This window comes from Vitis vinifera, chromosome 8 (genome assembly GCF_030704535.1).
Source record: "Vitis vinifera cultivar Pinot Noir 40024 chromosome 8, ASM3070453v1".
In the NCBI taxonomy this organism is placed as follows: Eukaryota; Viridiplantae; Streptophyta; class Magnoliopsida; order Vitales; family Vitaceae; genus Vitis; species Vitis vinifera.
Genome location: NC_081812.1, coordinates 1,845,019 through 1,872,252, shown reverse-complemented (window position 1 = coordinate 1,872,252; position 27,234 = coordinate 1,845,019). Strand labels below are relative to the sequence as shown.

Below are 27,234 nucleotides of genomic sequence, written 5' to 3'. Positions count from 1 at the left end.
TATCTTAAAAGTAGAGTACAAGAAAACCCTACGTTATCATTATACAAAATGCTCCACCATGGCTAAGGTCATAACAATTAGGATTCAGGACACTGATGAATATAAATATGCACAGCGAGAAATGCAGTTAAGAGGGGGAAAGGGAAATTAATAAAGTCTGCACTCCAACCCTGAAAAGAAAATTGGAGAAAAAGAAAAATAAAACTGATATATTTTCATAATCCCTAGAGTAATTGGCCATTTAATCATTGTCCTACAATGGAAAAATTCAAGTCTCAATAGGAGGCCTTTTGGAAAGAATTCACTTTTCATCTTCCTATATCTCCACCCATAAAGCCTTGTCAGCATACCTTCGACATTGGATGTGACTATGCTTCCTCTGAAAAGCAACCAACATGATAAGCGTGAGAAGCATCCAAAGTCTGGTTCTTTGTTGAGGATATTGATTGGGGAGATGAACTTTTAATAGCGCAGAAGCTTCGATAAGGATGGTAAACAGGAGGTAACAGTAAATCTGATTGTCTATCCATTGACAGTAGCCGTTTACATTTACTGCACCACCACCAACTTAAACTTCAAAACCTAAAAATAACTAGAGAAACACATAAGTTAAAAAGGAGAAAATTTAACCTGCAAGGTTCTGTAAATAGGGTTTGATAGCTGAAGATCCAGTGCTACACAAGTAAATTCAGAATGTTAACACTGGAATATACAATGAGGCATCATGTAACTCCTAGACAGAACTTAATTAGGTCAGAAGATCTTCAGAAGTATGTCAGGGACTACCAAAAGAGAATACAATGCTGTTTCAGTGTTGGTTCCAAGAAAATGTTGCAAGGCCATAGCAGCGTGCTCCTGCAATAGGGAAAAAGTAGAAGTCTTAACATAAAAGGTCCCACCACTAAGGATTAAATGGATACACCATTCAAAGCTAAAGGCATATAATCTGAACAAAAAAAGCTGTTACCGTGACATGTTTAAATACATGATAAACTGAAAAACCTCTGGCATGTACATAACTGCCTCCCTGTTAGACAAAGCCAAAAAAAGGTAAATGCAGCAGGTTAGACTAAGTCACCATCATCAAAATGTTAAAATGAAATTTTAAAAAGAACAAAAAACAAAACAAAAATTTAAGATGCATGATGAATATCGTTACATAAATCAAATTCAGGGAAAACTGGGAGTTTTGTGATGATAACACTATCCAACAAGACAAGGAAGAACAGAAGTTCAGAGATGGTCACACTATCGAAAAGCCAAGTATAGTCTGAAGTGAAGCCTCGTAGATCAGTATTACAAGGTAGTGTGAGCCCAACTGGAGACATTGTTTAAGAAGTCCACAAATTAGTTCTTTAGAAGAAATACACAGTTTATTGAATTATGAAAAGAAATAAAAGGTATAGAAAGGATGAGTCATCCTTGAAGGAAAAGTTAGAGAGAGAGGGAGAGCACAACCCAAAAAATGTGAGCCTAAACATCTGGGAACCCCTATAAAGAGTCCAAGGAAAGAAGCTTCAAATACAATGGTTGAATCCCCTTCCTCTCGAATATATTACTAATCCCCATAGACTTAGCCTTAAACAAGTCTTGCAAAAAGACTAGGATGTTGGCTTAAAACAAGTATAACTTCATATAATCCAACTCCAAATCGTGAAAATGTCTCAAAAAGCATGTCTTACTCACAATGCCCCCCTGCTACTAGAATCATCCTAACTATCAGCTACTCAAGCTTCCTTCAAAGCTTTAATAGAGAAAAAGGAGGGAAAGGAGACACTCAATGAAGATACAGCATACATCATACCAAAACTTAATTCTCCTCCCATTGCCCAAAACTAAGTTAGTTCTTACCCCAAACTCATCCCACCCTTTGCTAAACACTTGCCACAAGCCCACCCCAAAACCCTCTATCCCTCTTCTAGAGCACCAGCCACCTAACTCTTCCCCAAACTTCAATAAGATAGCACATCCCCAAAGATATCCTATTGCATTGATAGGTTGTGGTCAAATCCTTGGGAAAAGTGGATACTCTTGTTTTTAAGTACCCTTTTTCCAAGAGAGTTTTGCTAACTTTTTAAAGCTATGGAGTGATAAAGTGCCTAGGCCTAATGGCCTTCTGACTTCTTATTTGAGGCTTTTGTTGGGTGCTTCCTTTAAAACAGTGGCTGTGTGGGAGGGTGTGGAAGAGTGGTTTCGCAAAAGACTCTTGATGTGGAAAAAGATAGTATATTTCTAAAGGGGGGAGACTTATTTTGATTTGAAGCACTTTGTCTAACTTACCCATCTGTTTTATGTCATTGTTCTCTATCCCAAAAGTGTTTGGCTTCTAATGCTTGTAAGAAATTACAAACCCCTTCCTTTATCTGTGAATCCTCAACTAGCAAAACCCTATTCATGCTCAACCAAACTTCATAGAAACTGAAAAGAAAGTAAGGTAGTAAAGAATATCCCATAATGAATCAAGGGACATTCATTGACCCTAAAAAAAATTCTTAGCACTTCTCTAAGTAAACCACCCATTAAATAGCAAGCATGGATCCAAACTAAAGTTTCTTCACCTTTTAAACTCCTCCCAAAGCCTTTAAAAACCTCTTTTTTTGTGATAAATAAAGAAGAATACATGTTAAAATGAGGTGTCAAAAGAGCGACCCAAAGCATACAAGATAAATGCACCCATCTTCAAACAGCTCAAACAAAAAAGAAGCTGCAAAAAAGGAGGTGCTACAACAACCCCACCCTTAATAAGAGCTCAATCAATCAATGAAACTAACTAGGGCCGAAGGACCATCATTTACAAAAATCGTAGTCGCCAACCAAAGAAAGCAAACAAAAGAGCCTTCTAGCTTTTGGATGGAAAGCACGTCATCTTCAAAGGCAATTATATTCCTTGCCTTCCAAACCGTCCAAAAGATGCATAAGTGGCTGGCTCTCCTAACTTTCTTGCGCTTTTTGCCCACAAACAAACCATGCTAACCCAATAGTGTCCCTCTAACCAAAGGGGAAGTACCCAAGACAACCCAAAAAAAGCAAAGAACATCTCCCATAAAACCCTTGGTCTTTACACAGTGGAGAAGGATGTGATTTATGGATTCTTCATCCATTTGGCAAAGATAACATCTATTCACTAAGGACCACCCTCTTTTCTGAATTTGGTCCAAGGTTAAAGTTTTTCCCCACATTGCCTCTCAAGCAAAGAAGCTCACTTTAAGCTATACCCACAAATTCCAAACGATTTTCATTGGAAAAAAAAAAAACTGAATTGCCCGGCTCCAAGGCATTGTAAAGAAACAATGGAAAAGGCAGTGATCCACCATCTCAGAACTGTCTAAGCATAGAAGACAATGCACAGAGTTATCAATTTTGAAAGGTGTCCTATTCCGGAACTGTTTAAATTTGGAAGGAACATTATATGTCCAATATATTAGATCGTGGAGAGATGATAGGAGAATCACCCTTCAAAAGAGCAAAAAAGACAAACTGAGGGGAGAGTAGACCTAAAGGAACTCTTAACTAAAAACCTTCTTATTCAGGAACAATGTAAAAAGATAAAAAGCTACAAGTGAGCAATATTGAGGACAAATCTTTTTTTTTAATTAGAAACAAACAATTCATTGATATGACCTTTTTAAGTACAACTATGAGAAATGATTCCAAAAATGAAAAGGATGAGTAAACAAGAAGGAAAGATGCCTAACAGTAGCAATAAGATAGCTATACAAACCAAGGATAAAACAATAATATGCACAAAAATATAGAAATAATGAAACTCAAACAGGTAAACAATTCCTTACAAAGCAAACGTTTTGCTTGGCTCCATATTTTGCTAATCAATTTGCAGCATCATTAGTTGAATGTGAGGACCAAGAAAAGGAACAACCTAGGTTTCAAGTTAGATTTAAAATTAGATGAAGTAGCATGTCGTACTTCCAAAGACAGCTCCAATTTAGATACTCATAAAAGCATAACAACAAAACCCTCTTCCGCCCATGAATTGGATAGGATATAAAGCACTGGCCTGCAATAAGCAATCAAACAGAACTAAAATATCTATCTCAATATTCAATCCCTATCCTACTGGTTTAGAGAAAGATCTCAACACTGTACTGTATCATCCTTAATCACACCTCCAATTCCCAACCAACCAAGGTACATAGAGCTCATCCATAAAGGTTTAACTTAATCAATTCCATTTGAGGTAGAGCCTATACAGAAGGCAGCTCACAACCTACCCTCTTTGAGCTCTAAACCCTACAAAGACAAATCTTCAATTTCTTGATCTAATAAATTACCACAATATGAAATGTCTAGAAAAAAAAATGGTAGGACTTGTATAAAACTTAAGATATGAAAAGATTCCTAACCTTGGATATGTAATAAAGATTAAGATTGTTAAACTATCAATTTGACCCATAAAATTTTTTTTTTAGGTGATGGGATAATGACGAATATCAAGGATATCTGGGTTAAAGCCCTAACACCTTACCTCACATGCAGCCTTCTTTATTAGACTTGTGCACAAGTTTAATAAATTGGAGGAAATCAACATCATCAAGATTCAAACTCAGAACCTCCCTTAAAACAAGGTTTTGACCATGATAAATTACCAATTTTACCCAAAAGCTTGGGCATGTGTTAAAGGCATAAAATCCCTCCTCTTTGTCAATCTTCTTTATTAGGCTTACACATGGGCTTAATAAATTAGAAGAAATAAATATAAGTCAAATTCATGAACTCCAGTAAAACAAAGCTTTGCTAATATGTCAAATTACCATTTGACTAAAAAATATGAACTTTTGGTAATAGACCAATAATGTATATGAAGCTTACTTAGACTAAAGTTCTTTTTTTTTATAGGCAAAACACACAACAAAAATATATTAGAAAAGGGCGCCTTGAGGCTGACCCAAGCATACAGGATGTATACAAGAGGCGCCAATAGGCACAAAAAGAAATAGAGATACAATACCAGCCCTCAACTAGCGCCTAGCCAATCAAAAAATTGATCAAAGGAAGAGGACCCTCATTTACAACCGATTTAGTCCACAGCCAAAGATTACAAACAAAAGAATTCTTCAACCTATGAATTGATAACTCTTCATTATCAAAAGCTATCCTGTTTTTTTCCTTCCAAACCGCCCAAAAAATGCACAAAGGGGCTGCGTTCCACACCTTCCTACGCTTCTTGCCCAACTTAAAGCCACACCAACCACTAAGAGTATCTCTAACAGAAGAAGGGAGGACCCAAGTAACACCAAACAGAGCAAACAATAACTCCCATAACCCTCTTGCCTTAGAGCACTAAATAAGAATATGATCAATTGACTCTTCTTCCATACCGCAAAGGAAGCATCTGTTAGCTAGAGATCGGCCCCTCTTTTTAAGTTGATCCAAGGTTAGCACCTTACCCCAATAAGCTTCCCAAACAAAGAAGCTCACTTTGGTAGGCACACAAATACTCCAAATATTACTATAAGGGAACTGAACATCTCTTCTTGAAGCTAGCGAACTATAAAGGGACTTAACTGAGAAAATTCCATCTTTAGTCTCTTTCCATAGCATTCTATCTTCCAAAAGAGGATTAAGCCTCCTACCCCGGATTGTCAGAAGTAATCTCTCCACCCCCTCCACCTCCCAGTCATTAAAGGACCTAGAGAAGCTAGGATTCCAAACCCCTTCATCTCCCGAATGATCCCATAACTCCACTAGCCAAGCCTCTTTAAATGAAGCAAAGGCATACAAAGAGGGAAACAAATTACTAAGAGAGAAATTCCCACACCAATTATCATTCCAAAATTTCACCATTCTACCATTCCCCACAGAAAAGACAACTTTGTTTTGCAAGAGAGCTCCTTCCTTCCTTATTTCCTTCCACAAGCCTACTCCAAACCCCTCCCTAACTTCTCTAGTATACCAGCCCCCTTCTTCCTCCCCGAACTTCCTACTAATGACTTGCCTCCAAAGAGCCTCCCTTTCATTCGCAAACCGCCAGTTCCACTTGCATAAAAGGGCTCTATTGAGAGTAGACAAACGTCTAACTCCCAAGCCACCCTTCCTTATGTCCGAGCACATGGAATCCCAATTTACTAGATGAGGCTTCCTCTCCAAAGCTCCTCCCCCCCCACAAAAAATCTCTTTGAATTTTTTCCAATCTTAAACTAACCACTCTTGGCATTCGAAGTAAAGACATTCAGTATATGGGCATACTTGACAAAGTACTACGAATTAGGGTAATTCTACCGCCTTTGGAGATATAATTCCTTTTCCACAAGGCAGGCCTTCTCCGAAATCTCTTTTCCACCCCATCCCAAACAGCCACAGACTTGTGATTCGCCCCCAAAGGGATCCCCAAGTAAGAATTTGGCAGCCTTCCCACTTTACAACCAACCTCAAGAGCCAAAGCCTCCAAATTCTCTACTCTCCCAATCGGAAAAATCTCGCTCTTATCCAAATTAATCCTCAAACCTGATATGGCTTCAAACCACATCAACAACCAGCTTAAATGAGCCATCTGATCTTGGGAAGCTTCACAAAAAACTAAAGTATCATCGGCGAACAGCAAATGAGTTACCACAGCCCCGTCTCCACTTCTTCCTTTTATCCTGCAGCCCGAAAGAAAACCCCCCCTCACTGCTCTAAGGATGAGCCTACTAAAAGCCTCCATCCCGATAACAAATAGGTAGGGAGAGAGAGGATCCCCCTAACGCAAACCCCTTGAACTATTGAAAAAACCGGCTGGAGTGCCATTGATCAAGATTGAAAACGTCGCTGTGGAGATACACCAGGAGATCCAGCCAGTCCACTTCTCCCCAAACCCCATTCTTTGCAATACCAATAGTAGAAAATTCCAATTCAAGTGATCGTACGCCTTCTCTATATCTAGCTTACACAACACCCCACTCTCATTTCTCTTCAGCAACGAGTCTATTGCCTCATTGGCAATTAGGGCAGCATCCAAAATTTGTCTTCCTTCAACAAGGGCGTTTTGAGCTGAAGACACCACCTTTCCCACCACTTTCTTGATCCTGTTTGCTAGCACTTTTGCCAACAGTTTATACAATCCACCTATCAAGCTAATCGGTCTAACAAAGGTAAAGAATACAAAGAGTCAGTAAGGAGGGAACATATCCACATAATGATTAGGAAGGAGTCAAAAAATGGTGTTTTTTCTACTAAACACCTCTTCTCTATCTTGGAGCTTGGGAGGTCAATTCCCTTCCCTTCGAAGATTATCTAGAATTCTTAAGTCCTGACTAAAGTGAGTTTTTTTACTTGGGAAGCCAATTGGGGAAAGTTTTGACTATGTATCAACTCTAAAAAAGAGTGCAGTTGTGAGCAAATAGATATTTTCTTTGAAAAATCGAAGGGGAATCAATTGATCACATTCTTCTTCACTGTGTCAAATATTCTCTTTATTCGGAGTAGTTTGGGTTATTCCCTCCACGGTTACAAAAACTTTATTAAGCTGGTATGGCTCCTTTGTAGTAAGAAAACGAAAGAAGGTTTGGAAGGTTGCTCCCCTATGCATATTTTAGATGTTAGGAAAGAAACCGACAAGCGTTTGAAAGCAAAGAGATGTCGAATCAAAAGTTGAAATGTTAGTTCCTAAGTAACGTCTCAGCATGGGTAGGGATGTACATGAAAGAAGGCTCAATGCTTTTGATTGAGTTTGTTGATTAGTTAGGATCTTGTTAAGAGAGAGTTGGTTTTTGTGTTCTCTCTTGTGTGGCTTTGCCTTTTTGTACCTTTTGTATACATCTTGTGTACTATGATGCATTCTTTTCTTTTGCCATGCATATACATCTTTTATTGCCTATCAAACAAACAAAGAGATCCATCCCCCCACCAAAAGGCCTCCTAAAAATAAATCTTCAAACCATCTCTCACTTCAAAATGAACAAAATTTGGACAAAAAACAACTGAGAAGCCTCAAGAAATGGATTCTCTAAAGATGTTGATTTGACTACCTTAACCACAATGTTGGTATGCATGTCTAAATGCAACCCATGGGTACTTCCAATAATAGTATGCTACAATTAATCATTCTCCCCATAAAAATCGGTTGAATTAATTTCATTTGTGGAAATATGACTTAAGTGAGATCAAAATAGAAGTTTATCATCCACTATGTCTTGATTCCATGCTTTGGTCAACGAAAAACCTCCACTTTAATAAAATATAAAGTATAATGTAATCATGAATACTTAAACCCAAGATTAGCTTTTTTGCTTAGGAGGCTACGTGGGGCAAAGCTCTAACATTGGATCTAATTCAAAAAAGAGGATGGGCCTTAGCAAATAGATGTTTTTTGTGCCATGAGAAGGAAGAGACTATAGACCATCTTCTTCTTCATTGTACAAATACAAGGGTCTTATGGGATTTGATCTTTACTTTGTTTGGGGTGTCATAGGTGCTGCCTTCTTCAGTTAGAGAGACTCTCCTTAGTTTGCATGGTTCATTTGTGGGCAATAAGTGCAAGAAGGTGTGAAGAGCAGCTCCTCTTTACATATTTTGGACGGTTTGGAATGTGAGAAATAGATTGGCCTTCAATGATGATGTGTTGTCAATCCAGAGACTCAAATACCTTTTTGTTTTTACCCTTTGATCAAAGGTCAAGTTATTTATAGTTGATCGACCTCTAACTTTAGTTAGTTTTATTGATTGGTTGGGCTCTAGCTAAGGTTGTTTTTTAGCCCAGCTGGGTACTTGTTTATTTGTGCTTTTTTGGCCGGTTTGGTGGTGGGTGTATAGGTATTGTATACCTTGAATTGCTCTTTTGGCGCCTCTTTTTAATAGATCTTTTCTTACCTATCAAAAAAAAAATGAATTCTTAAACCCATATTTAGGGTTTCAAAAGGGATTAAACAAAAAGTATGAAGAAATGTACCTTGCTTGACAAATGACAATGAATTGTTTATATTGTACTAGAAAAAAAAAAGGAAAATTCTCACTTCCTTTCACAACTTTCAATAATTTTTTCCCCGAGTTCTTAAAAAATGAGGGGACTTTTGTCTCTGTTTTATAACATTTATTCAATATCATAATCATACTACCTAGAGCATTGAGAGTAAATTAGGTACTAAGGGCTATGAATCAAAATAAACTAACCAAAGAATCATATCAATTGCAGCAAGACCTTTCTTATATGGGATGATAGTTAGAAAATTCCATGTTTACATGGGCTATAGACTTCCCAACAAGTTTGTAAATTTTAGTAGCTACTTAGGGAAGCCAGTTTTGGGGTTCAAGAAGGAGATCGGATCCCTTTTGAAAAAATTAGAGACAAGGAAAGAGTGTGGGGTTAAGAGCTTAGACAGTAAGAGGAGTCATCATTCGATTTCCCATTTTGAGAGGGAATTACGTAAATTAGAGAACTCAATTAACTACAACAGTTCTTCACGTGATATCAGGAAAAAGGGGAGGAACACGGGGGTTTCAACATCTGTCTTGTGAGGCAGTTTGTTTTTCTTCTGTTATGGGTTTTGGGATAGGGTTGGGTTAGCCTCGTAAAGGGTGGAAGGTTTTCTTTCACTTTTTTCTTCTCCTGCTTGCCTTGTGGCCTAATTTGTACACTCCATGTGTACTTTATTGCACCATTTTGAAAGTGCTTTTAATATATTCTCCTTATTTACCTATCAAAAAAAATGTTTACATGGGCTATAGACATAATTATTACCACGTAAATCATATCAAGCATCTTTTTCTATTTTTCTATACTATGCCATATCGTATTGTGTTTTAAGCTTTTGCTATGTATTAAGAAATAAATAGAAAAGAAAAATATGCATATTCATATGATACACACACACACACAAACATACATACATACATACATACATACATACATATTGATAAGTAAGAAATTGTATTAAAAAAAGCGCAAAAAGTGTGCATGAGTATACAAGTCCTGTACAAGTAAAACAAGCAAAAAGTACAAAGGAGGGTACAAAAAATACTCCCTTCCTCACCCAATGCCCAACCACTCTAAAATCAATCAAATTCGTATATCCCCCACCTATACACACCCTAACCCACATAGAGAAATTGTTTAGGAATAAACTTTTTAGCCTTTGATCTGACAATTCCTCACTATCCTTCCAAAGTGTCTAGAAAATGCAAGTAGGGGCTGCTCTCCAAGCCTTAATGCGCTTTTTCTCAATAAAAGTCACATTGTACTGGATATATATATATATACCCAATACAATGAAATATAGTGCATTTTTCAAAACAGGTTTTTACCAATATCATACATATAAAAATATCGAACACTAAAGAGTTTCGATAAATTCAACTTAACAAAATATGAAATTTTAATGCAAAAGTTCATCATATTTCCCTTTTTGATAGGCAATAACAAATATATCAAAAAGTGTCTAACAAAAGCATGGGCCACAATCCATGTACACAAGTAGTATAACAAGTGCACCACAAAGAAAAAAATATATATAGGACATGGTTGTGAAAGGCACCCCTAGGCTCCAAGCGGCACGACGCCACCCTCCAGCGCCACGCCACCCTCCAGCGCCTCGCCTGATTGCATGCGTTGTCCCTTCACGGAAGCCCTAATTAGGAGTGAAAGGCGCTTGCCTCCCAACCAGGCACGACGCCCCCAACAAGTATGCCTTTATCCTCTGTCATCGTCTTCTTCTTCTTCTTTTGGTCATCTTCTCACCCTCCGGCGACGAGTTGCAAAGTAGCAAAGGGAGAACGACGAGGGTTTTGTTTTTTTAATTTCTTGAGACCAAAACGACGTCATTTGGTATGTTCTTTTTAAAAGAATAGGGGCCAAAACGGCGTCCTTTTTGGCCTATTTTTTTAAATAAATAAATAAATAAAGCTCCAAAACAATGTCATTTTGGCCCTTGTTCTTTAAAAAGAAATAGGTCAAAACAACGTCGTTTTGAAGCCTAATCTTTAAAAAAAAAAAAAAACAGGCCAAAAACAACACCGTTTTGGTTTGTTCTTCTTCCAAAACCCAATATATGCTTGTTTTGGACCTGTAAAACACAAAAAAAAAGCCCTAACCTCCCGACCAGTGTGAAAAGGAGAAGAAGACGAAGAAAAAGAGGAAAAATAAAGGGAAAATAAAGGGAAAATAGAGGAAAATTTCTGAGCACTTAATTATATTATATAAAAATATATATGAAAAATAGGGTGTGCCTCACTTCACTAAAGCCCACGCCTTAGGTGCGTCTTGCACCTCAAGCTCCAGGAGGACTTTGTGCCTTGGTGCGCCTTGAGTCTTTTAAAACTATGATATAGGGAAAAATAAACTACTTTTTTTTAATGGAGAGGTGACAAGGAAAAACAAGCATGTGCAACCCCCTATACAATCTCAATCCATCAATGAAATCCAAGTGAGAATTATTCCTCAAACTCAAAGAAACTCGAGACTAATAAAAATGAAAACTAATGATGAACTTTTTTCATCTTCGAATAAGTGCACTCCTTGTTCAAAACTTTTTTTTTTAACAAGAATTTCTTCCCACTTCTTCCCAACTCTAAAATCTTTGTCATTCAAGTCTCTCCACATGCACCAAAAGAACTATAGGGGAATTATCATCTACACATCTCTCCACTATTTATCCATATCTTCAACTACTAACTTAACAGCACATATCCTTTCTAAACTTCACCCTTATCCCATTACCCATCTCAAAGGATGTTCTACTGCTAAAACACCCCTTTTCCAATGGTTTTCCATCCCTTTCTATTAGTTTTACATAACCCAAACCCCATACCCTCTTCTTACTTTGCAAGAACTCCAACCCCTTTCTTCCTCTCCATAGTTTCCCTATACAACCTGTTTCCAAAATGTTTCTCCTCTAGAAGCATCTCCAACTTCTTTTCCAAGGACTGTCCCATTAAAAGCAAAGAAAGCCATCTAATGCCCAGGCCTCCCTTGCTCTTACCCCTGCATGTAATCGGTCATTCCACTAGACGTAGCTTTTTCTCCAAAGCACTACCTCCCTATAGGAAATCTCTTTGAATTTTCTCAAGACTCAATCTAACCTTTCTAGGTATGACAAACAAGGACATAAAGTAAACAGGTAGATTGGATACATATAAAAATATATGTGACCATAAACAAGCAGTCAGTTCATTTTTTACCACATGTGGCAATTCATAGTTCATAATTACAATATAAATGTGTGTGTGTGTGTGTGTGTGTGTGTGTGTGTGTTCAGATATGCACACTCACGCATGTTTACACAACTTTATATGATTGTAAACAAGAAGCCATTTTCCTGGTTTACCACGTGGGAATTCATGCTTCAGTTAAGACACTCTTTGGTTCTAAATCAGAATACACACATGATAACAAGATGCAATTTTAACTGGCTAATGCAACAATAATATAAATGTGGAGCAACAAGCCCTTGAGGCCTGGCTCAAGTGGTCAAGGGTTGGGGTGGGTTTATGGGAGGTTCCAAGTTCAAATCCCAATGGGGACAAAAAATGAAAAAAGAAAAAAAGAATTGCCTATCAAAAAAATAAATAAATGTGGGGCAACAAAACCGAAATAGCAAAATACTTTCAAATGGAGCCAAGGCTAAGTATCAGGAAAATAGTGCATCAGGTAAACAAGATTACCTCATCTGGAGAGAAGAAAGCTACAGCATCAGGGTCAATAGAACCAGCTGGGTGCAATGATATTATAGCTCTGAATATTGAAGGAAACAACAACTCAATTACAGCGACTTTATCAGCAGCAACAGCACCCAGCAATCCCAATCTTGGTTTATTTGAAATATGAAAGTCATGCTCTTTCGATGAATCCATCAAAAACTCCTCTGCTGAACAGGGAAGTGTAGAAGCTCTTTTTAACCAGTCCAATCGTTGGTAAGTGAAAATTTTCATGTTTGGCATGTCTTTTTCCACATGCATTAGAACATCTGATAGTGTTCTGTAATCACTAAGCTCTTCTTGTTGAGTAACTGTTGAGATCTGAGAACCACAATGTTTCTTTGGAACCGACTCAGAAGCAGAACTCTGACCGTTTAATCCATCATCAAGGTGAGGGAAAAACCGCCGTTTCTGATCAGTAAAGGCCTTTAGAGCTAATCTGAAGAAATTAAGATGCATGAATAAATGACCTCAATGCCCAGTAACCAAAATAAAACAGAAGGAAACAAACAAATAGACACATAAAATTATATATATAACCACATAAAGGAGTGCAATCCAGAAAAACAAACTTTGCTCCTTTCTGGTAGTTTCAAGAAGTGCCTAATTCTGAGAGTAATGGATCCAAACTATTATCCAGCAACCTCAAGCAAAATGAGAACCAGAATCATAGAAAAATGGGAGGAGAAGAAATTCTGAAAACAGATGTTCATTATTCAGTGATTGAATTAAGATTCTCAAACTTGTATTAATCAAACCCTTTTGATTCTTTTTGATGGAAAGGACCTTTTTTTTTTTTTTTTTGAGACAGTATATTAAAAGCATATAAAAGGAAGCACACCAATGTGCACATGATGTATACAATAGATGTCTAGTCTAGACAAGGAAAAGTTAAACAAAAAAATATCTCTCCTTACTTGAAGCTTAGTCAATCTACAAAATCTATCATAGCATTGAGAGGTCCTCTATGTACACCCCAGCCCAATTTACAAAAGCATACATAAAATCGGATTTGATTGTTTAGTTCAACTGCTCAACATCATTAAAAGCACTCCAATTGCTTTCCTTCCAGAGAGTCTAAAACAAGCACAAGGGAGCAGCCCTCTAGGCTTTTTTCTGTTTCTTCCCCATGAGAGAACCATGCCCACCCAAGGACCTTATTTATATTATAGACTTAAAGAAAAATTCCTAGGCAAGCAAAAAGCTTCTAAAAGCAAGACCAAACAATATAGAAAGGAAATATGACTCAACTTCCAACAATAAAAAGTTCATAAAATACTCAAAGGTCTAGTTTGCACCCTAAGACATCTCCACTAACTCTAACTAGAAAGTGAACCAAAGTCCTAGAAAATAGAAGATCTAAAACAGCAATTGCATAAAGGTCTACTTAATTTAGGGGCTAGTTTGCATCCCAAGATGTCACTGCTAACTTAAACTAGAAAATGAACAAAACTCCTAGAAAATAAATAGTCTAAGACAGAAACTCCTTGAGAAAATTCCAGTTAAGAAAACTTTCTAATGGCAAAAGAGAAACTAAGACGAGTAAGCCTATCATCTAAATTCCTTAAAGAAAACCACGTGGAGCTCAATTCTATTCCAACTCTGAATTTAAATTGGAACACCAGCATATATCATTTGTCCTTTAATTCATTTCAATGAAGCGGGTTATTTATCAAAAGAAATTGGTAGAGTATTAGGTTAAAAAAGCCACATTATACGCCTGACTTACAACAATTAGATTAAAGTGTTCCAACTTCCAAACCCTTTTTCTTGAATTTATGTCATTCATATTATTGTTTATTGGTTCATAATGGTTAGGAAAAGGAACATCTAGCACACAAATAAAAAACTTAGGGAGACAAAAAAAAAGGGGGGGATTTGGAAAAGAAACCTTTGGCAGAAATTATTAGACCTTTGTTTAAGGTAACACACATTTTATTAAAACCTCCAACTTCTCGTTTTCTTTTTTAAGTATGGTGGTGGGTGGAGGGATTGGCACAGAGAGGAGAGAGGTCGTTCGGAGTTTAGGAATGCTTTAACTAGTGATGTTGGTTGCCTTTATCCAAGTTTGCCAGGGTCTTCCATTCTTATTTAACTTTGTAGTAAACTGCTGTAACATTTAATAATCCAATCAACTTAGATTCATTTAGAGTTCTTAAACAAAAAGTTACTAGGTGGCATACTCTAGGACACACCCACCCAATGGTTCCCCCTGTGTAAAGAAATCAAACATTGATCAATTTTTTATGTGGATGGGTCTTGGTTATTAAACCAAGTGCTGATAACCCCCTCTAACAGGTGGCCCACCCAAAAGGTAGACTCTATAAAGTTCAAAAGCTTACGCATAGTCGATATTCACTGCCTGCTTTCTCCCAGACAGAAACCAAACCACATTCAAATTCCTCCTTAAGCACCATGTATACATGCATTCTCCTAACCCTTCCCAACTCCAAAAGTCATTCCTGATCTGGCATAGAAATTCCCATAAATAATCATGAAGGGAATCCTCTACAATTTTAGAGACACGTAAGACCAGGCTCCCACCAATCTAAACTCAACAACTCATCTAAGCATCACAACCTCATTGCAGGAGGGCAAAAAACTTCTCTGCCTCTCACTTTCTAAAACAATGATATTCATAGCAACCACACGATCATTATTAAGATTTAACAAAAGAAAAAAAGAAATAAAAAATAAAGAAAGAAAAGGAGGTTTAACCACAATCCACTTCCCTGCTCAATCATTAGGTTCCCACATAGAGCATATCCATAGCACATATCATATCCTCCTAAAACTGGAAATAGATATCTGATCATTCGGTTAAAGAATTAAATTTTGGAGTATTTATGATGTCACTTGTGCATGCTTATATTTCTTTTAGCACATCAATACTTCATGCACTTCAACCTGACGTGTGCACCTTTCAATCAAATAATAACACCTATATTAAACAAGGCTAATAAACCATAATGCTGTAATGAACACAACAGGTTTGCAAAGATTCCAATAGAGTGAATCACTAGTCAATATTAAATTCATTCACATGGCACGCTTATAGAAGCAACCAAAAGACAAGGACCATATGGTATCACCACATCCAGGGTCTTCATATCCACCTGGTCCTGTCAACGGCAGATGCACCAGCCTGGCCAGCAAGTTGACGTTTCCAAGCATAAGCAACAACAGCACCATCTGGACAAACCAAAGGCATATGCAAGCCCCAAGAATTGCTTCGTGACCGAAGAGATTCATTGAGAACCCCAGAATCTTCCAGTTGCTTTCCTAGCAAAAGTAAGGAAGTAAATTTATGAATGCTAACAAACACTCCAACAAGAAAACAAGATTCACCTATATGCCATGATGTAGTCTATTTTCTACGAGTAATCATCACAATCCAATTTCAACGCAAAATCAGAAAAGGCAAATGGCTACAAGCATGATAAACATATAGATGGCACAATCATTCTATACAAGCTTGACTGGCATCAAGGACCTGATGGCATGATGATTGGCACTACTGAAAATTCAACAACCTTTACCCTCTTAAAGATGCATTCATTTATGGATTCCAAACATTTTGCCTTCACAGTCATCCTTCTCTTCAATCTCAACCTCATCATTCAGTTAGAAATCTAACTGTGTGAGTATTTTTCTTAACCATTGCTAAATAATGGGATTTTTAAAAATGTAGAGAGGCATTCTTGGGTGCTGGGTATTTGGTATCTCCTCATCAATCCACTCCTGGATTTAACTTATCAAAAAAGAAAAAAATCAATCTACTCCCAGCTTTACTACATATATGAGATATTCAATAATAGTCCTAGATATCATAAATTCATTTCTTCTTAAGCATCATTCCACATTCCAACAAAGCAGTTACATGTGATGAGGTTTTGTCAATCCCATCACTGGAAAACACATACACCACAACACCTGTTCTGCTACACGCCTGTTCAGTTCATTCATAGTTAACAGAAAAGGTTAAGTGCTCACCACCAATCCTTAAATATTCAAAATTCAACTGTACTTCTACAACTATTCCATTTTTATTTTTATTTTTATTTTTTTGATGAATATGCTTTCTATAACTATTCTTGAGATACTTTTTTTTTTTGATAGGAAACGACAACGGGATATATTGATAAAAAGAAGTTACAACTAGAAGGATGAGAAATCCTCCCACCAAAGAAAAACAAGACTACAAGAATCAAATAAAAGAAATACAACTAGAGAATAAGCAAACGGTCTATTTACACACCGCTACCCAATCAAGTTGTAACATGTTAAGAGGAATCCCTTTAAAAACCTTAGAACAAAAAGCCCATAGAGAAGCCAAAAAACAAATAGAATCCCAAAGACACCCTGAATTCCTTGCTTTATCCTCAAAAATCCTTGCATTTCTTTCCCGCCACACCACCCACATTAACGCGATGCACGCGTCTTGCCATAACACAACCCCTCTCTTAGAAGAACCGAAACCATTAAAATTAGTAAAGAACATGTCAGAGATGCTCCTTGGGGAAACCCAATCCATCTTTGCTAACTGAAATAATCTGTGCCACAACCCCTTAGTCAACGAGCAATGGAGGAAAAGGTGATCTACTGTTTCTCCATGCTTCATGCACAACTTACATATGTTGGGACTAAGTGCTTTGTGGGGTCTTCTCAATTGTAGCAAGTCATTAGTATTAAGCTTCTTGTGCGCCACCAACCAGACAAAGGACTTGACTTTGAAAGGGACTTGAGAATTCCAGACAAACTTAGTAGGGAACACTGGAGGCGACTCGGAATGTTGGGATAAGGCCAGAAAGAAAGATTTGACTGTGAAGAGACCTGAAGGAGATATGGACCATGATCTCTTATCTGGAACCGAAGGAGATATGTGAAGACGATCAAGAGATCGCATGAGGCTTTCTAAATCTTCTATCTCAGAATCAGTAAGATTTCGGCGAAAATTGAAATTCCAAGAGAAAGGACGGGAATACCCGAGAATTGATGAAATAAGAGCATTTTTATCCGTGACTACGCTAAGTAATCTTGGATATTGGGTTCCCAAAGGTTGATCCCCCCACCACAAGTCATCCCAGAACCGAATTCTATCCCCGTCCCCTACCACAACTATTCTTGAGATACTTGCTTCCATCGTAATGCCCTTTATTATACATCCCGACTTTCGATGATCCTTTCATTCTAAAACCCCATTGTGTCATCAATATTTTTTTTTTTTGATAAGTAAACGCACAGAAAAATATATTAGAATAAAGAGCGCCTTGAGGCTAACCCAAAGCATACAGGGGGTTTACAAGAGGCACCAAAAGGCAGGAACAAAAAGGAGAGGGGATAAAAAAAATCACCAACCCTCAACTAGAACCCAACCAATCAAAAAAGTTGATTAAAGGAAGAGGTCCTTCATCTACAATCAACTTAGTCCAAAACCAAAAATTACATACAAAAGAATTTTTCATCCTATGAATCGAAAGCTCCTCATTTTCAAAAGCAATTTTATTTCTTTCCTTCCAAACCGCCCAAAAAAGACATAAGGGAGCTGTCATCCACACCTTACTACGCTTCTTGCCCAAGTTGATACTACGCCAACCAAGAAGGGTATCTCTAACTAAATAAGGAAGGACCCACATTAAGCCAAAAAGAACAAACAATAACTCCCATAAAACTCTTGCCTTGGTGCAATGAATTAGAATATGATCAATAGACTCTTCTTCCACACAACAAAGGAAGCATCTATTAGCTAAAGTCCACCCCCTCTTTTTAAGTTGATCCAAAGTTAACACCTTACCCCAAGAGGCTTCCCAAGCAAAAAAAACCCACTTTAGTAGGAACACAAGGGCTCCAAATGATGCTCTTTGGAAAACGAATAGCACTTCTTGAATCTAGAGCACTATAAAGAGATTTGACAGAAAAAATCCCGTCCTTAGTCTCTTTTTACAGCACACTATCTTCCAAATTAGGATTAAGCTTCCTTGTATTGTCACAAGAAACCTCTCCACCTCCTCCACCTCCCAATCATTAAAAGGCCAAGAGAACCTAGGACTCCAAACCTCTTCCTTTCCCGATGAGTCCCACAACTCCACTAACCAAACCTCTTTAGAAACCGCTAAGGCATACAAAGAGGGGAAAGAATCACAAAGAGCAAAGTTCCCACACCATTTGTCTTTCCAAAATTTCACTCTTCTTCCATCCCCCACAAAAAATACAACTTTGTTTTGCAAAAGAGACCCTTCCTTCCTAATTTCCTTCCAAAATCCTACACCAAACCCCTTCCTCACTTCCCTAGTACACCATCCCCCTTCTTCCTCCCAAACTTCCTACTAATAACATGCTTCCAAAGAGTTTCTCTTTCATTCGCAAAGCTTTGATTATCTTTATTTTATTTCTGTCATTGACCCCTCGAACATTCCAAGATAAGATCTTAATCTTTATTTAGAACACGAAACTCTATCCCCTCCTCCTATGTCTGAACCATTCTCCTTGCTCACCCCATCATAATTAATCAAACATTCTAACTTTTTTAATTCTAGTTCAAACCTTGTAGTCCCTGGAATTCCCCTCTTCTTGCCTTGATCTCTTCTATTTTTCAGTCTTTAAAGCATTTTTAGGATTTCCCCTTCAACACCTTTTTTCGAAAATCCCAAAGATTTGTTAAACTTCGCCAGACAACTATCATCCCAACTACTCCCAAACCTTTCCAACAATGGCTCATCAAGCGTAGGCCTTTCAACTTCTCCCCCTACTCCGATCTTGACCAAGGACTTTTCCCCCTTTGTCTCCATCACCCACGAACTACCAGTAGCCAAAATAACACTCAACAAAGCCTGAAAACCAACTCCTTCGACGGTGTCTAACCTTCCCAAGCCAGAGGATTCCCCCAACACCAAAGCCTGATCATACCCAAAGGAAGGAGTAGAAAATAAGATATCCCAGACCCCCACAAGGTTAGAGGGAGAGGAATCGTACTTGGATGCCTCGACTACCAACGCTTCATCCGTAATCTTCGCTCTAACATTCACCATGAGTGACTCTGATTCCCTCATAGCCCCTTCAATAAAGCAAACGAGCCCCTTATCCTCTCTATCTTTTTTTTTTGATACGTAAACACAATTCATAAAAGAGGCAAAAACCTCAACGTATACAGGACGTATACCAGGCAGCAAAGGCCAAAAACAAGCAAAAACCAAAAAACAAACCACCCCTCAACTGGAAGCTATCCACTCCAGGAAATCTAACAGGGAATACGGCTTCTCCTCCATATACAACTTAGCCCAACCCCAGATATAACAAACAAAAGAATATTTGAACCTCTGAATTGCTAAACCCCCCCCCCCCCCCCCTAAAAGCTAATCTATTCCTTTCCTTCCAAACCATCCAAAAAATGAATAATGGAATGGAACTCCAGAATTTTTTCTTTTTTTTTCCCACAAAAAAACCTCCCCAACTATATAACACCTCCTTTACAGTTTTAGGAAACACCCATTTGACCCCAACTAAGCCCAACACTAAATCCCAAAGCTCTCTAGCCACTGTACAATGAATAAGTAAGTGATCCACGCTTTCCGCATCGCAAGCACACAAAAAACACCTGTTCGGAAGCTGCCAACCTCTTTTTTGTAGCCTATCAAGAGTCAAGATCTTTCCCCAAGTCGCTTCCCACGTAAAAAACATGATTTTAGTTGGGACTCCTCCCACCCAAATCCTGTTTTTCGGAAAGTTGCCATCCATAGGCCTATCCAACCAGCTGTACGCCTCCTTCACTCTAAACTTACCGCTTCCCCCTCCCTTCCAAAAAACAGAGTCATCCTCCCAAGATATCCTAACACCTCTCAGCGCTTGGAGCAACTCCCCTACCAGCTCCACCTCCCAATCGTTGAAATCCCTTATGAAACGCAAATTCCAGCCGCCTTCCCCAACATTCTGATCCCATAAATCTTCAATCTTTGCATTTCTATCGGCTGCCAAGGTATAAAGATGCGGAAACCTTTGAGACAGCGCTAATTCCTCGCACCACACATCAGTCCAGAAGCTGATTTTATTGCCTTTCCCCACCTTGAACCCCATTTTATCCCAGCACCAATCAGCTTCCTTTAAAATCTCCTTCCACACCCCCACACCACACGCACCCACAGCCTTCTTGGTCCTCCAACCATGACCCTCTTGACCATACTTTGCTTCCAGCACATGTTTCCAAAGAGCCTCCTTATCCGAAGCGAATCTCCAAATCCACTTGCCAAGAAGCGCTTTATTCATAATAGTAAACTTCCTTATTCCCAACCCCCCATTTTCTTTATCCCCACACACCACCCCCCACTTTACCAGATGAATTTTCCTCTCCATGAGACCCCCCCCCCCCCCCCCCCATAAGAACTCTCTTTGCAATTTTTCTAATCTTCTAGCCACGGACATGGGCATACGGAATAACGACATCTGATAAACTGGCATACTACCCATAGTGCTTTTAATAAGCGTGATCCTCCCGCCCTTTGAGATATATTGGCTCTTCCAAAGAGCAAGCCTCCTTCTCGTTCTTTCTTCTATACCATCCCAACCATAAGTCGCCTTATTAGGCACCCCCAGCGGCAGCCCCAAGTAAATAGACGGATCCTCTCTATCTTGAACATATGAAGCCTCCTCTAGTGCCCCAGCTTCAGTCTCAACAAACACAGAAGAGTTAAGAGCCCTTTCTCCCTTTAATCCCATTTCTCCAAGCCCAAAGCCCAACCTGAATAGCTCCTCACAGCCCACTAAAGAGCCCTTGAGCAAGAAGGGCCTCTCCTAACAACCCACCAAACAGCCTTTTAAAAGAAAAGGCATTGGCTCTCTTTCCGACCCTTGTCGTTGGGCCTCCACGAGAACGGGCCCACAACTAACTTCCCCAAACCCAACTCTGTTCTAGACCTCCAAAAGAATAGGCCCATTTTTAATCTCCTCAAGCCTGATAAATTGCCCACCCAATCTGTTAACACCCCCTACACCTTGACCCCTATTCACTAGGCTTCTTTCCCCAACAACCACCTCAATGTCAATCCCCCTGCAGAGGAATCAAAGGAAAAGCCTTCAACACTCTTTGAAAAGCTTCCAAAGGACGACACATCTTGTACTCTAGTCTACACCTTGGCCTGAAACTCCTTTTCCAACAAGCTTCCACTGCACGTGACGCGTGGTCTTCCTCCAACTTCATCTTCGTCCGCTAAAACACCCTCCCCAAGAAGTCTTCCCGCCGGCACCACCTGAGAAAACCAAGGCGGGGTTTCCCACCATAGCTGAATGGAGAAACTCCCCAACCCAACCACAATCTGAACAAAGGTAGGTAAATCCCTACCAACCAACTTCGTTAAAATTCTAGCCCATTGCAACTCTGCCATAGAAGTCGTATTCTCATCCTCTGCAATGAAACCTCCACAACCATCTCTTATCAATTTAAACACCTCGCGGCTCCAAAGATGAAGAGGGAGACCCACCACCCACACCCAAGCTTCATTAGCCATAGCTCCATTACAAAAGCACCCCACATCCGAGTTCTATTATTCCAAAAATAAAACATTGTCTTTAACTCTCCTCTTGCCTCTGGCTGGGACTCGCTCGGCCTCACTTAACAACTCGAACTCAAAAAGTATAAGTCCTCTTCCCAACACAGCTATGTTCAAACTCTCTTTGAGGAGCCAATTGTGATAAGCCCAACTCTTTAGAAAATCTAACTCAGCTATGTTCAAACTCCCCAGTTCCAACCAGAATTTGTCTCCTAACCTACCCGTTTTCGATTTTGCAACATCCGCAAAGGTCCTTGGTTCCATCTTCTTTTCCTTCCTAAGCACCTCAAGGGATAGAGAATCCTTTAAACCTCCAGAGGGAACCACCCCAGTCTCTCTCAACTTCTCCGCCAATATATTCCATCCTCCAATCAACCCCTTCCCTTCTAGGAAAATTAGACAAAATCTTTTCGCCTCTAGGTCACAAACAAAGCAAAGGAGAAATCTACCCTCCTTGTTTGAGCGACACTCCAGCCTATACTTTCTTCCCCCCTCCTCCCAAACAAGGGACCAACTTCTATCGTCACTCCCTCTACAGCAAGCCTCAACTCCATCCAACAAACTAATAAGGCTTGCATCCCCAAATCTGATCCAAGAAGTTAGTCCTCTGCATTTCTCCCAAATGCACCCTCTCAACTTCCCTCCTACTTTGTCAACCCAAAGCTCAAAAGATTTGGACTCCACAGCAAAACATCTTCTTCCCCGCTAAGGCCTTCCTTCATCTTAGAACCTCCCCATTGTATCATCTATATAGAGAGCTAAGCTCATGCTTTAAGCCACAACAAAGGATTGTGAGGTTTTTCATGTCTTCATTCTCACTAAATCAAGGGTTTCTTCATTAAATTTGAAAATTTGTGTACATAAAGTTTCAGTATTGAAGGTTCTCAATACTCAATTTGCAAACGTGAAAAGTTCTATTGGTATCATATGAATTATGGTATGGACTTGAAATAATTGGTAAGAAAGAAACAGATGCCTAGACACTATTGACCTTTTTTGACCTTTAGCAATCCAAAACCACAAATTTGAAAGAAAAAAAAAATGTTAACAGTTGATTGTTCCAAACTAAATTCAAATAAAACCAACATCAAGAAAACCCCAAATCTAGAATCAAATAAAGAAAAATGAGAGCAAATATCAAAAACACAACAATACAGAGAATGTGGCGACAACACCAGGAGGTTATTTAGGGCCAACATTAAGAGAAGTTTTTGGAGAAACAGTTTTTAAAAACAAATGTGTTTTCTGAGCCATTATTATTTCTTTGTTCCTGAACACACCCTAACACCCAAAAATAACAAATTCAAACAAGAATTTGTTATACCATTAGTCTTTTCTTAGTTTCCAAACACACTCTAACAACACAAAATCACAAATTCAAACAAATGCTAGATGTTCTAAATTAAATTGAATACAATCAACACTAAGAAAACCTAAACCTAGAAGTTAATCTACACTACTTATAAAAGTGTAAATTGTTCATTGACTTTTTTCTCTAAAAAACTATTGTTATATAGATTATTCTTGTTCATATTCCATTTATTTTCTATTTTATTATTCTTTTTCCATTCTTTGACTATAATAGTAATAATAATTCTAAATTATTTAATTTGCAATGTTAAGGGACATTTTATTGTATCAACTTGATTTCCTTTTATGTTATTTCCTTATAAAAAGATGAAGAACCCAACAAAAAGACATTTATTACAACTACAAACAAAGCAAACCCTAATTGATTTGGGTTTGCACTCTATCCTACAGCACTTAAATATGAAGCAGACTCAAACTCAGGGCTTCTAGTTCATAACCAAAAGTCACTACCATTGAGCCACCCCAAGGGCTACACCATTTTTCATATTAATTCTAAATCCTTTAATTTGCAACTAGTTCCTTCAATTTTACTCCATTTAATCCTTTTTCATTGTTTGGCAATGACTTCTATTTCTTCTTTACTTTTTCATCAAAAATAAACTAATTCATTTCTTTTTTTTTTAATTCATCATTCCTTTTCTGTTCTTTGAATACAGCAATAATATTAATTCTAAATCCTTGAATTCTATTGAATATTTCATTTTATTAATTTACTTCCTTTCCATTTTTTTTGACAAGCAAAGATCACACACACGCACATTAATAGTGCCTAACAAAAGGGCACACAAAAGCATGCATAGTGTGTAACAAAGGCACCAAAAGGCCAACCAAAGAAAAGGCATAAACAAAAAACAATTCTTAGTGCACACTGCATCACCCATCCTATCCCAAATATTGCATAAATTAGTTGTCACAACATAACTGCTTTCAAACAGTGAAAGAGGACCAACAAATCCTTATTCTTCTTTGCTCAAATAGCACCAATTCAAGATTCATCATCCCCTCCTTTTAACCTAATCCAATGTCAATATCCTTCCCCAAATAGCTTTCTAAGCAAAAAAAACAACATTCACTAGGATCCAAGTGTTCCCAATCATACTTGCAGGGAATGCCTCCAATCATTCATTAGATAAGGGGGAATAGAGAAATTCAATTAAGAAATTGTCACATTTCAAGAGTTCAATCAAATCATCTTATCCTCTATATAACTACAAGTTGTGTCAACAATCTTCTGAATAAGGCCTCCACCCTTCTAGTTCTCAATCATGGATTTATCTTGAGAACCTAGGATTCCAACATCCAACTTCCCTTTCTTGCTCCCACAACTCAATTACCCATGCATCTTATGCAATGGCTATTGAGAATAGATTGAGGAAAGCCACACCCAAGGATTCATCACCACATCACTTATCCATCCAAAACTTTGCTCTCCACCTGTTTTCCACCCTAAAAACTGTTTTACTCTTAAATTCCTCTCATCCACTTTTGATGGTCTTCCATACTCTCACCCCATAACCTTCCCTCACTCTTCTAGAGTAACATCACCCCCCCCCCCCCCACCACTACCACAACTTTTCTTTTTCTCCTCATGTTTGAAGACATATAATTGTTGTATTTTTATGTCACAAACCGTATCACGTATCATAAGATACACTTTAAAATAAGATACAAATCATCATATATATCAACTTTCATAAAAATATGTATCGTATCGTTGTATCATGTTATGTATCATAAGTTTTTAACGACTATGAATCTAACAATTTCAAACAAAGAACAAATAAAAAATAAATAAAAATAGAAAAAAAAATTCATTTTGGAGACATATAATTGTTGTATTTTTATGTCACAAACCGTATCACGTATCATAAGATACACTTTAAAATAAGATACAAATCATCATATATATCAACTTTCATAAAAATATGTATCGTATCGTTGTATCATGTTATGTATCATAAGTTTTTAACGACTATGAATCTAACAATTTCAAACAAAGAACAAATAAAAAATAAATAAAAATAGAAAAAAAAATTCATTTTGGATATCCATATACAGACAATTGCACAAGTGTTCATATGCAGCTTCTAGAGCTTGTTTGATGTTTATAGAAGAAAATCACAAAGGGCAATAAAAAAACCTAGAAATACGTAGTATCATATATCAATCATCCCTTTTCTTAATCAAGGAGGGAATGTCCTGAAGATTGGCGATCTTAAAAGATCTTTGGAAGGTTTCCAAAAACAAGCTTCCACCATGTTTCATCATCACTACCATATTCTCAGGTTCCAAAGACACCTTAACAATAGCGAGTCACAAATTTGAAACACACCCTAACAATCCAAAATCACAAATTCGAAGAAACAAAAAAAAACAATACTATTTCCAACTGATTGCTTCAAACTAAATTCAAATAAAACCAACAACACGAAAAACCTAACCCTACATGCAAAAAGTACTGGATATCAATGCCATAGAAAATGAACAATCTAAACATGCATAAACTTCAAAATGATTTTCATTATCCAATTCATTTCCACATTTTTCCAGGCAAAGCAATCAACACAGTACGGCATTCCTTCTCATTTCTTTCCTTTCTCTGTTACTTTCCGAGCCCCAAACCTAGATGTAAATTGGGCAAAAGAGAGAGAACAATCAGAAAACCCGAAAGTAACAGAGAACACTTCCTCATTGAATGAAGAATCTTTGGAAATTTGATATCCCTCCCCGTTTTCTTCCATTCCATTTTAATTCGGAGATTCAAATGGGGAACAAGACACCCAAAAGCTAGAATCAAACAGAGAAAAGTGAGAGAAAAACCTAGAAACTCAAAAAGTACTGAGTCCGCAGTAGATTTATACACATACATACCAATAGTGCGAAGATCTTGGAGGTGTTGGCGCATGGAGGAGTCTTCTTTGAGGAAGAGATGGAGCGGTTTAGTGGTCTGGTGGGGCTGTGCGGAGACGAAGAGGGCCTCCAGGAGCCGGTCAGCGCCAAGGCGGACATCGGCGATGAGGCGAGCGGCTTGGGCCAAGCGGTCCATCGCCAGCGCCACCTGCTTCGGCGGAGCCTCCGCCGTCGACTCTGCCGAGGTTGGGTTGCGGGCCGCCTGAGTTTGCTGCTGCTGCTGCATCTCCGTTTCCCCACGCTTTCCGTGGGCTTCCCAACTTTTATTGGGCCACGATCTGGGAAAAACATTTTATTTTATTTTCTAACTAATTTAGCAAGCCGTTGGAAAATACCTTTTGAAAACGTTTCTGAAAAAATTATTAAAAATATATTTGTTAATCATTTTTAAGAATAAAATTATATTTAGAAAATCAAATGTAAAAAACAATTTTACCTATTTATTTTTCAAGAAGATTCAGATATTCTAGTAAAAATGACTCAAAATATCTAAAATTCTCTTTAAAACATTATATATATTTCATAACAAATTCTCAAAAAATTATTTTCCATAAAAGTTTGTAAAATATATTTAGGGACAATTGTGTTTTCAACCCATATAGGCTTAATAATTAAGGTAAAGTCCTCCGACCACCCATAATTGATTATAAGGATATAAAATAGTAATCGGCAAAAAAACTCACTTTACTCATTTTTATCTTTATTCTACCACTCTTCACATGTCACTATTTTTTCTTATTTAACTATTTTTTTTATTTTTCTTTATTTTTTTTAAACTCTTTTTATAAAT

The 27,234-nt window shown here is 37.9% G+C and overlaps 1 protein-coding gene across 1 annotated transcript; it reads right to left on the bottom strand.

Moving 5' to 3' along the window:
• LOC100258667 (mediator of RNA polymerase II transcription subunit 27) lies at positions 1-26,719 on the bottom strand. The gene is made up of 7 exons (XM_002274619.4): positions 26,406-26,719; positions 15,741-15,906; positions 12,592-13,063; positions 968-1,027; positions 787-855; positions 631-674; positions 1-552 (listed from the first exon to the last, which is right to left on the bottom strand). Exons 1-7 carry the CDS (start codon positions 26,668-26,670, stop codon positions 369-371), a joined length of 1,260 nt encoding a protein of 419 aa, XP_002274655.1. The 5' UTR covers positions 26,671-26,719; the 3' UTR covers positions 1-368.
• Between the last annotated feature and the right edge of the window lie 515 nt (positions 26,720-27,234).

What these genes read in the sequence shown, in the direction of transcription:
- LOC100258667 (XM_002274619.4), bottom strand. Translation starts at nt 26,670, where the DNA reads ATGCAGCAGCAGCAGCAAACTCAGGCGGCCCGCAACCCAACCTCGGCA. An exon ending in CTTTCTTCTCTCCAGATGAG is followed by an intron (nt 1,028 to 12,591) that starts GTAATCTTGTTT and finishes TTTGTCTAACAG; the next exon opens with GGAGGCAGTTATGTACATGC. An exon ending in ATGTATTTAAACATGTCACG is followed by an intron (nt 856 to 967) that starts GTAACAGCTTTT and finishes TCCCTATTGCAG; the next exon opens with GAGCACGCTGCTATGGCCTT.